At 40.1% G+C, this 11420-nt stretch overlaps 1 protein-coding gene across 1 annotated transcript; it reads left to right on the top strand.

Moving 5' to 3' along the window:
- Positions 1-310: 310 nt before the first annotated feature.
- LOC111792856 (nucleoside hydrolase 3) lies at positions 311-10637 on the top strand. The gene is made up of 12 exons (XM_087123497.1): positions 311-559; positions 1565-1744; positions 1913-2023; positions 3053-3367; positions 4609-4785; positions 4867-5151; positions 5314-5436; positions 5710-5907; positions 6846-7099; positions 8188-8389; positions 9116-9415; positions 10185-10637. The coding sequence occupies exons 1-12, from the start codon at positions 338-340 to the stop codon at positions 10464-10466; spliced, it is 2649 nt and encodes an 882-aa protein (XP_086979623.1). The 5' UTR covers positions 311-337; the 3' UTR covers positions 10467-10637.
- Positions 10638-11420: the final 783 nt, after the last annotated feature.

Here is an 11420-nt window from a genome sequence, read left to right as displayed (position 1 = left end):
TTGAAGCACTACTATAAATAGCCATATCACTAAATTAAATTAAATAAAGGGATAACAATCTCCCTCTCAAACCCCACAAAGTGAGTGGAGAGTGAGAATAAGGGTTTGTTTGAGGAGGAGGGAATTGTCAAGGAATCCATCATCAACATTCCAACAATAATACAAGGTTTGCAAAACATGTCCCCCAACATATCAATGTCTTTTCTGACCAAACACACACACACAAACACACACACACACCAACATTTGATGTAATTCTTGTTGTTTTGTTCATGTTTTATCAATTTGGGGTTTGAGTTAGTTCGTGGTTGGAGAGAGAGATTATTATTATTATGAGATGGTGATGATGATGAAAGGAGTATCAAGAGGAGGAAGGTTTTGGAAGAGTGGCTTCATTTGTGGAGTGGTGGCTGTGGCTGCCATGTTTGGATCATTGCTTTGGTTGACAAGTTCGTTTGATGCTCCTCTAAGGATACTCGTGGATACAGATGTTGATACCGATGATGTTACTGCTCTCTTGTATCTTCTCAAGCAACCTTCTTCCCTCTTTCATCTTCAGGTAATTTTTATTTGAACTTATAACTCTTAGAACCAGACGTGATATTAACACGAAAGGTTACATGCTTGTCTTTTATTGTTTTTTGTTTAGATTAGCTTAAAACCCTAATTAATTTTTTGTTTTCTCATAATTCCTCGTTACTTTCTCTCTTTTCTTTCCATTTATGATCTATCTTATCTTCAAACCCTTAATGATTTTAATTTAGAATATAGTATTGCTTTTAAAATATATGTAATTCTAGCTTGAGGTAGAACTGTTTATATGACCCGAGAACCTAACTAAATCGACCTACCCAACCCATATTATAAAAGTTGGGTTGGGTGCGATTTTTTTCGATTTGGGTTGTGTTGAATTTTTAGAAAATCGAAAATTCAAGTCGATTCATATATTGATATTTTTTTTTGTTAGGTCAACCTAACTAACCCGAATTTAGGGTTACAACTCAATCTAACCCTATTCTACTTTTATGATTATTATGAAGATTAAGAATATTTGCATGTTGTAACTGCTGTTAGTGATGCATTATGACTTATGAATGTGTGATATTTGAGTTTTATAATATTTTAGTTATTGATGTAATATGCTGTGATGTCCCACGTTGGTTGGAGAGAAGAACAAAGCACCATTTATAAGGGTGTGAAAACCTTCCCCTAGCAGACGCGTTTTATAAAGCCTTGAGGGGAAGCTCGAAAGGGAAAGCCCAAATAGGACAATATCGGCTAGCTATAGATCTGAGTCGTTAAATAGCATTTTCTTAAACAATTTTAAAAAATCTCTATTTGAGTTGCTCGGGTCACCAACTCAACCAACCCGAAATTTCAAGTTTGTCCAAAAGATTTTTTTGTTTTAAGAGACACGGAAAAATAGTAGTAAGGGTATCCTTGTAATTATTACAAGTTAGATTTGAAAATTTAACAAAATTAGAAAAACAAAATTTAAAAAAGAAAAAAAAAACAAAATTAGAAAAAGAAAAGTATATGTAATAAGTATTAATTTTTTTAATAGGCAATAACTATAAATGGGAATGGATGGAGCAACGGTGGACATGCAGTGAACCACCTATACGACATGTTGTTCATGATGGGGCGAGACGACATCCCAATTGGTGTCGGCGGAGAGGGCGGCATTTCCCCTAACGCTACTATTTCCGCCCATGTCGGTGGCTACCTGCCACTTATTGATCAGGTAATTCCATGCCCCTCTATTTTATTTTATTTTCACGAATTTATTTAATTTAATTAATTTCCAATCGCGTATGATTTAAGATTATAAGGTTAAATTAAGTTTGAATAAAGGTTAATAAAAAATATTTTTGAAGAGCGCTGAAACTGAAATGGCGTCGTGGTTGAACAGGGCGTGTCGACGGCGGGGCAATGTAGATACAGACAAGCGATTCCAGTGGGAGAGAAAGGACGCCTCTATGCCGATACCAATTTTGGTTTACGCAGAGCCTTTCTTCCTCAGGTATTGCCTCTTTTTCTTTCTTCTTTTTCGATTCAATATACTGTCGCAATGGCAGCCTCTGGCTCATTTCAATTGGAATTTTCACCTATTTTACCCCATTTTCCACTTCGAAAGTACTTGGAGTTCATCTTTCAGCCTGGACTTGTGTTTTTTCCATGAATTTTAAATATTGGAGATTACTTTAAGGGAACAATATCTGCTAGTGGTGTGTCGTGGATTATTAGGAGAGGAGTCTCACATCGGCTAATCAAGGGATTGATCATGGGTTTATAAAGTAAGGAATACATCTCCATTTGTATAAGGCTTTTTGGAGAAGCCGAAAGAAAAAACCATGAGAGCTTGCGCTCAAAGTGGACAATAACATACCATTGTGGAGCGTCGTTATTCCTAACATGGTGGGCTTTGGCTGTTACAAGTGGTATAGAGCCAGTCACTGGGCGGTATGCCGCGAGGATGCTGGCCCCCAAGGGGGGTGGATTGTGAGATCCCACTCAGTTAGAGAGGGTAACGAAACATTTCTTATAAGGGTGTGGAAACCACTCCCTCGTTTTAAAAATCGTGAGGCTGACAGCGACACGTAATGGGCCAAAGCAGACAATATTTGCTAGTGATGGGCTTGAGCCATTACAAATGGTATCAGAGCCAGTCACCGAGTGGTGTGCCAGCAAGGATGCTGGCCCCCAAGGGGGGTGGATTGTGAGATCCTACGTCGGTTGGAGGGGGGAACGAAATATTTCTTATAAGGGTATGAAAACCTCTCCCTAACAGGCGCGTTTTAAAAACCGTGAGGCTGACAGTGATACGTAACGGGTCAAAGCGGATAATATCTACTAGCGGTGGGCTTGGGCTATTACATTATTGTTCTCTATAGTTATGTTAAATCTCCGATAAACATATGTGCATCACTTTGGACGAAACCAAGAGGAGCAATGTCTTGAAGTTTGTAGGAAATTGAAAATAAGCCTAAAATAGTAAAATAGTAATTTGGATGAACTTGGTCGTTTCTTTTAATATGTTGATAATTGACAGGGTAAGAGGAGATATATTCCTATGAAACAACCAACTGCACAGCAAGTGATGAAAGATGCAATCTCTGCAGGGCCTACTACAGTTTTTGTAATGGGAGCTCATACAAACTTGGCTATATTTCTTATGACAAATCCTCATTTGAAGAAAAATATAAAGCATATATATGCCATGGGGGGTGCTATTAGACAAACTTGCTCACCTAATGCTGATAAATCTCATGGGAAGACATGCAACAATATTGGGAACTTGTGGCCTCCAAATGCAAATCCATATGCTGAGTTCAATATATTTGGAGACCCTTTTGCTGCCTATACGGTAATTTCTACTTACTGTTGTTATAAGTTGATTATTAACTTTCTAATCTATGAAACAATCGATATATGATGAATAATATGCGTCAAATGTTCTAAATCATTTGCATTAGAAATTTTGAAAAGTTATGGACCTCTCATATGAAACCTTCTCTCTTTGTTTTTCGTTCTTTTTGTTTATCGTGTATCCTTCTGCTAGTGGAGTTTTGGTGTGTCTGGGAATGTTTTGATAATATGTTTGAGTGCTTTGCTATCCATCACTTGAGCTAAAAGTACTCTATAAGTGCTTGTAGTTTAAGGTGTTGTTGACTATTTTATTTATAATATACTTTTATTGTGAGATCCCGCCTCGGTTGGAGAGGGGAATGAAGTATTCTTTGTAAGGGTGTGGAAAGCTCTCCCTAGAAGACGCGTTTTAAATTTGTGAGGCTGATGGCGATACGTAAAAGGTCAAAGCGGATAATATCTGCTAGCGGTGGCTTGGGCTGTTACAAATGGTATTAGAGCCAGTCATCGGATGGTGCGAGACACTGGTCGGAGTAGGGTTAAACCTTCTCCATAGTTGATGCATTTTAAAACCGTGAGGCTGAAGGCGATACGTAATGGGCCAAAACGGACAATATCTACTAGCGGTGGGCTTGGGTCGTTATAAATGGTATTAGAGACAAACACCGGGCAGTGTGCCAACGAGGACGTTGGGCCCCCAAGGGGGTTGGATTGTGAGATCCCACATCGGTTGGAGAGGGGAATGAAACATTCCTTATAAGGGTGTGGAAACTTCTCCCTAGCAAACGCGTTTTAAAACCGTGAGGTTGATGACGATACGTAACGGGCAAAAGTGGACAATACCTGTTAGCGGTGGCCTTGGGCTATTACAAATGGTATTAGAGCCAGACACCGGTTGGTGGGCCCCTAAGGGGGGTGGATTGTGAGATCCCACATTGATTGGAGAGGGGAATGAAACATTTCTTATAAGGGTGTGAAAACTTCTCCTTAGCAAACACGTTTTAAAACCGTGAGGCTAACGGCGATACATAACGGGCCAAAGCGGACAACATCCGCTAATGGTGGGCTTGGAATGTTACATTTATATTACTTCCTAATATGAAATTTCTAGTGAGAAAATGCTTTGGGCCATGAAAAAGCACATTTAGCATGATTAAAAGCTCCCAAACATATCCATATGTTCTTTTGTGTAACTTTGGAATCTGCATCTGATATTAGTGTTGCTTCTTCGAGAAACAGGTGCTACATTCTGGAATTCCTGTTACTGTTGTTCCTCTAGACGCAACAAGTACAATTCCTGTGGATAAGAAAGTATATTTGGCATTTGAACAGAGACAAAACACATATGAGGCTAAATATTGTTTCCAGTCCTTGAAAATGGCTCATGATACTTGGTCCGGCGGTGGATTTTTTGAAGTAATCATCCATAACTGATTCAATTCTCTTTCATTAGATGCCATTTTGCATGTTCATTGTAGTGACTTGGCATTTTCACAGATGTATTCGATGTGGGATTCTTTTATGGTTGGTGTAGCTTTGTCCCAAATGCTTAATCTGGACAGAGGGGGTGGAAATAATGCATATTCAAAGATGGAATATTTAAATATCACTATTGTTACGTCAAATGAACCGTATGGGATCTCCGATGGTTCAAATCCGCTCGTTGATGGTCGTTTAATCCCAAAATTTGGCGTCCAAAAGAATGGGGTGCACAGTGGCCATGTTCAGACAGGAATGCTAGATCCATTCTGCCTTGTTTCATCTGAGAAGGGCAAGTGTAAGGTATGTCCAAGAGACTATTCACATGTTTATTGATATAGACGGCTAGCTGGTTGCAAAGTTGATGAAGTCTAATGGCTGTATGTTTTTGTTGCTACCGAAGTTTCTTGTAAACGATTCTAAAACTTTAGTAGAAGCTTAAAGAGTTCCGTATGATGGTCATAGGATGGCTATACAAAGGAGGCAGAGGGCTCTGAATCTGTTGAAGTTCTGGTTGCTGTGTCGGCTAAGTCATCTCTCAACACCAACAACATAATTGATAAAGCGTTTTATTTAAGCTTCCTGGATGTAAGAGTAATATGGCAGCCTTTTGTCGTCGTTACATTTTCTACCTCATTTATTTTTTTTCAATGTAGGCTTTGTTAGATGAATACGACTTTCCACAATGGTATGATATTGTCCACTTTGAGCATAAGCTCTCGTGGCTTTGCTCTGGGTATCCCCAAAAGGCCTCATACCAATGGAGAGAGTATTTTTTTATTATAAACCCATGATCATTCCCTAAATTAGTCGATGTGGGACTTTCATCATCCAACAGGCTTTACTTGGTAAAAAATGCAGGCTATAAATAGTCCTCGACAATCAGGGAGGTTTGATTTTAGAGCTCAGTTTCCTAAGTATAAGGAAGTACTATATAGACCAAAATTTGGAAAGAATTTGCTAGGAAAGCCAGTTATTTTTGACATGGATATGAGCACAGGAGATTTTCTTACTCTTCTCTATCTCTTGAAGACACCGGTTGAAATCATCGATCTAAAGGTATGGTGTTATTTTGCTTTTAGTTTTCTGAAATCTATTACTGTCGCTTTTGTGAGATCCCATATCGGTTGGGGAAGAGAACAAAGCATTCTTTATAAGGGTGTGGAAACCTCTCCCTAGCAAACGTTTTTTAACAACCTTGAGGTGAATCCTAGAAGGGAAAGCCTAAAGAGAACAATATCTGCTAGCGGTGGTTTTGAGTCGTTACAAATGGTATCAGAGCTAGACATCGGGCGATGTGCCAGCGAGGAAGTTGCACCCTTAAGGGGGTGGACACGAGGTAGTGTGCCAGCAAGGACGCTGGGCCTCGAAGGGGGTGTATTGGGGTGCTCACATCAATTACAGAAGGGAACAAGTACTAGCGAGGACGCTGGGCTCGAAGGGGGGTGGATTATGAGATCCCACATCGATTGGGGAGGAGAACGAAGCATTCTTTATAAGGATGTGGAAACCTCTCCCTAGCAGACGAGTATTGAAAACCTTGAGGGGAATCCTGGAAGGGAGAGGCCAAAGAGAGCAATATCTGCTAGCCGTGGTCTTGGGCTGTTACAAATGGTATTAGAGCTAGAACCAGGCGATGTCCAGCGAGGACACTCCGCCCCGAATGGGGTGGATACGAGGCAGTATACCAGCAAGGACACTGGACCCCGAACCCAAAGATGGATGGATTGGGGGCCCACATTGATTGCAGAAGGGAACAAATGCCAGCGAGGACGCTGGGGCCTGAAAGGAGGTGGATTGTTAGATCCCATCGGTCGGAGAGGAGAACGAAACATTCTTTATAAGGGTGTGAAAACCTCTCCCTAGTAGACACGTTTTAAAAATCTTGATGGGAATCCTAGAAGGTAAAGTCCAAAGAGAACAATATCTGCTGGCGGTGATCTACTAAGGCATGAAAATTTCTCTTTCTTTTGTTCTTTTAACATATCATTTTACAGGGAATAATAATTAGCCCAAATGGATGGGCCACGGCTGCAACAATAGACGTCGTATATGATGTATTACATATGATGGGTCGTGACGACATTTCAGTTGGTCTCGGCGATGTATTTGCTATTGGAGAAGCACATCCATCATTTCCTTCTATTGGAGACTGCAAGTATATCAAGGCCATTCCTCATGGTAGCGGTGGGTTCTTGGACTCCGATACACTTTATGGATTCGCTCGAGACTTGCCTCGTAGTCCTAGAAGGTATCTTTTTTTCGAATGCATTTATCTTCATATAAGATCTCCTCATGATTTGGTATTGGAAGAACTGGGTGTGAAAGTATGAGTTTGGCAAGGCTTTTGGGAGAGTAATGCTAGTTAAAGAGCACTTTTCAAAGATTTCATGGTGTTTGGTTAATAGAAAGTGATTCTAAAAGTTCTATAAACATTTTAGATCATTTTAAAGTGATTTTATAGGAAAAATGCTTAAAATCGTCCTAACTTACCATAAAATAAAATAGCTTGAATGTCTCACAATCCTGCATGTTGAGGACTTGAGGTGGAGGGCTTTCCCTCTTGGGCTTCCCCTCAAGGTTTTTAAAATCCGTCTTTTAGGTAAAGGTTTTCACACCCTTATAAAAAATGCTTCGTGCTTCTCCTCCCCAACCAAAGTTGGATCTCACAATCCACCCCCTTCGGGGCCTAGCATCCTTGTTGGCACTCGTTCCCTTCTCCAATCGATGTGGGATCCCCAATCCACCCACCTTCGGTGCTCAGTGTCCTTATTGGCACACCACCTCGTGTCCAACCCCTTTGGGGCTTAGCCTCCTCGCTAGCACATCACCTGGTGTCTAGCTCTGATACCATTTGTAACAGCCCCAAGTCCACCGCTAACAGATATTGTCATCTTTGAGTTTTCCCTTTTGGGCTTCTCCTCAAGGATTTTAAAACGCCTCTACTAGGGAAAGGTTTCCACACCCTTATAAAGAATACTTCCTTCTCCTCCTCAACCAATATGAGATCTCACAGGTAAAGACTCCAAAATCCTTGGTTCAATTGAATCAAAATATTAATGAATAGAAAATTTAGGTTCATCTATGGATGAGTGGAATGGGGGTCGATGGCATGACTAGGAAACAAAGTTACATCGGTCGACCATTGGGAATAGTTTTGATTTAAATGAAATTTAAATATGATGATTTTATCTGAAAAATCATTTGCTGTTGAGATCTTAATGGATGATATTACAGAGTCCTGTCTTCAAACACATGTAACATTACACTGCACTAGAGATCAAATTATGGACAAAAACAAACTTTCATGTTTTTTTTTTTTTTTTTTTTTTCCTTCAGATATACAGCTGAAAATTCAGTAAAGATTGGAGCATTTAGAGACACTGATCACCCTGTACTCAGACAAATGTCTGCTCTTGATGTTTGGAAAGATGTTGTACGATCTCTAGATCCGGGGGTGAAAATTACCGTTTTAACGAATGGACCTTTGACGAATCTCGCTCAAATTATACGTTCTAAAGCCATAAGCTCAAGGATTCAGGTAAACAACCGTAACCTTTCATTTATTGTATAGGCATATTATTTATCATCAAGGATTTATGATGTGGTGAAAGAAGATGAACTGCATAATGAAAACAATATTTTTGATCCTTTAGCATTAAGGTCATTGCATTTCAGCATCCAACTTCAATGAATCCTACACCAATTGAGTGGAACGAAGCATTCCTTAGAAGAGTGTGAAAACCTCTCCCTAGTAGACGCGTTTTAAAGCTGTGAGGCTGACCGTGATACGTAATGGGCTAAAACAGACAATATCTGCTAGCGGCGGGTTTGAGCTGTTACAAATGGTATTAGAGCCAGGTATCAAGCAATGTGCCAACGAGGACGCTGGGCCTCCAAGGGGGGTGGATTGTGAAATCCGACATCAGTTGGAGAGGGGAACAGAACATTCCTTATAAGGGTGTGGAAACCTCTCCCTAGTAGACGCGTTCTAAAACCGTGAGGTTGACGGCGATACGTAACGGACTAAAGCGGACAATATTTGCTGGTGAGCTTGGGCTGTAATTCGAGGTGCTTGGACCCTTCCTAACTCTTGAGATCATTCAAGCCATTCACCAGAGCACTAAATCAATGCTTTCTTTCTTTGTCACTCCCTCTATTTATAACCAAATGCCACCCTACTATTTACTAATATACTCTTCTAATGCTCCTTGTTACCTTCTAAATGTCATTCCTGAAATATTGTTTCAATTATTTGTTGTTGCAGGAGGTATACATTACTGGAGGACATATAAGTTCTAGAGACAAGGGAAATGTGTTCACTATACCTTCAAATGAATATGCAGAATTCAACTTTTTTCTCGACCCGACGGCTGCAGAATTGGTTTTAGGCTCGGGATTGAACATCACACTTATCCCATTGAACACGCAACGAAACGTAAGTTCTTTCTCCAAGATCCTCGAAAAGTTGAAGCATGGAAACAGAACTCATGAAGCACGGTTCGCTCGACGTCTACTCTTCAGGCTGTATCGCCTTCAGCAGAAGTATCATCAGTACCATCATGTGGTAAAGTTACCTTAACTTGGATTATTCTATATAGAATCTGCTTTTGTTCCTTAAGTTTCTTCATCTGTGCTGGCTTTTGGTCATCATAGAGATTTTTCATGCTGAACATGAATTTATAATCCATCTGCATTCTAGGCTCTTTAGACATTGAATTTCCATCCTAGTTGAAAATTACAATCATTTTAGATCGAAGTCAAAGTACGCTTGATAGCATTTTGGACTCGTTTGATCCTATTTAGTTTTTAGTCTTTCGTTTTATAAAATTGTGTTTGTTTTCTCGTCATTTCTCTTGTGAGATCCCACTTCGGTTAGAGAGGGGAACGAAACATTCTTTATAAGAGTGTGGAAACCTCTCCCTAGCAGACGCGTTTTAAAAACCTTGATGGGAAGTCCCTCCGAAAGGGAAAGCCCAAAGAGGACAATATAGCGGTGGGCATGGGCTGTTACAAATGGTATCAAAGCCAGACACTGGGCGATGTGCCAACGAGGAGGCTGAGCCTCGAAGGGGGGTGGATTGAGAGATCCCACATTGGTTGGAGAGGAAACGAAGCATAATGAGTGCCAGCGAGGACGCTGGGCCCTGAAGGGGGGTGGATTGTGAGATCCCACATCGGTTGGAGAGGGGAACAAAGCATAATGAGTGCTAGCGAGGACGTTGAGCCCTGAAGGGGGGTGGATTATAAAACGGAACCTAGATTGTAACCGAACATTATTCTAAAAGACAAAATCATTATCAGTCGAGTCCTTAAAGTCATGAACTTTTGTGCAGGACATGTTCTTAGGAGAAGTGGTTGGGGCAGTGAGCTTAGGTGGAAGGCATCGGAATCTGAAGGAAGCATTCAGCATGAAGGCTGTAAAAGTAATCAGAGAGGGAGGTGAATCAAAAGTAGGGCAGACAATTATAGATGAGAAGGAAGGGAAGTGGGTGAGGGTTTTGGAGAGTGTTGAAGCTCTTGCATTTTATGAACATCTTGCAAATGCATTGGCTGATCAAAACCAAACTGCTGTTATTGGAAGCTTTGAGGAACAGAAGGCTCTGTGGAGTGCCTGAGCCTTATAAAATGTATCTATATTCTTGGTCAAGTGGTGAAATGTACCTTTGTTTTTGTCATAGGGGTAGAGTGGGAATTTTTCACATTAGCTGAACCGAGACCGAGACGATTCTCTCTTCATTTTTGTTTTATAAAATCTCAATGCATTCTCTCTTGCATCTTGATAAGAATCACGATGTTTCAAATGGACCTATTGTCAAGAAGATTAAAAAAATGTCATGAAAATACAAAAATGTCAACAACAAAATTCAAACCTATGCGGCATGATTTCGTTCAGAATTATGCTCATGCTCAGCTTCTGTGATGGTCATAAGTTTTTCCTTATATTTTCTTACCAGGCTTTCTTGCTTTATTCTTTTTTATTTGACTTCCGCTCCTGTTCTTTTATCCACTCATTGCTTTTCAAGTGTACACCTCTGCCTTAGTAAACGTATCCATACTCGGACCTTTTTTCATATAATCAAACCTGTCGCTTTAGCCACTCAAGCACATCAACATTTGTTTGAAAGTATTATTTTTAATTTTATGTAAGGGTCAAATGGTCAATTTGACTTCATCTCTGGTGAGATTCAAGGAGATCAGGGATAAATCTCGACCACAAATGTTGGTGGAGATTCAAGGAGATCAGGGATAAATCTCGACCACAAACGTTGGTGGAGATTCAAGGAGATCAGGGATAAATCTCGACCACAAACGTTGGTGGAGATTCAAGGAGATCAGGGATAAATCTCGACCACAAACGTCTTTTCTCTATCCACAATATGTTATGTAAAAATCAGATTCCAAATGTAATTCAGATCTCAAATTGAGACGTTTCCTTTAGAAATTCGAGCATCATATTTGCCATTTCTAAGTTAATCAGATTCGTGGATGAATGTAATTCAGATCTCAAATTGAGACGTTTCCCCTAGAAATCCGAGAATCATATTTGCCATTTCTAAGTTAATCAGATT

Source organism: Cucurbita pepo, chromosome 4 (assembly GCF_057944985.1).
Source record: "Cucurbita pepo subsp. pepo isolate OVF chromosome 4, ASM5794498v1, whole genome shotgun sequence".
NCBI classification, from domain to species: domain Eukaryota; kingdom Viridiplantae; phylum Streptophyta; class Magnoliopsida; order Cucurbitales; family Cucurbitaceae; genus Cucurbita; species Cucurbita pepo.
Note: the sequence above shows the minus strand (reverse complement) of the source record. Positions and strands in the feature narration are given on the sequence as shown.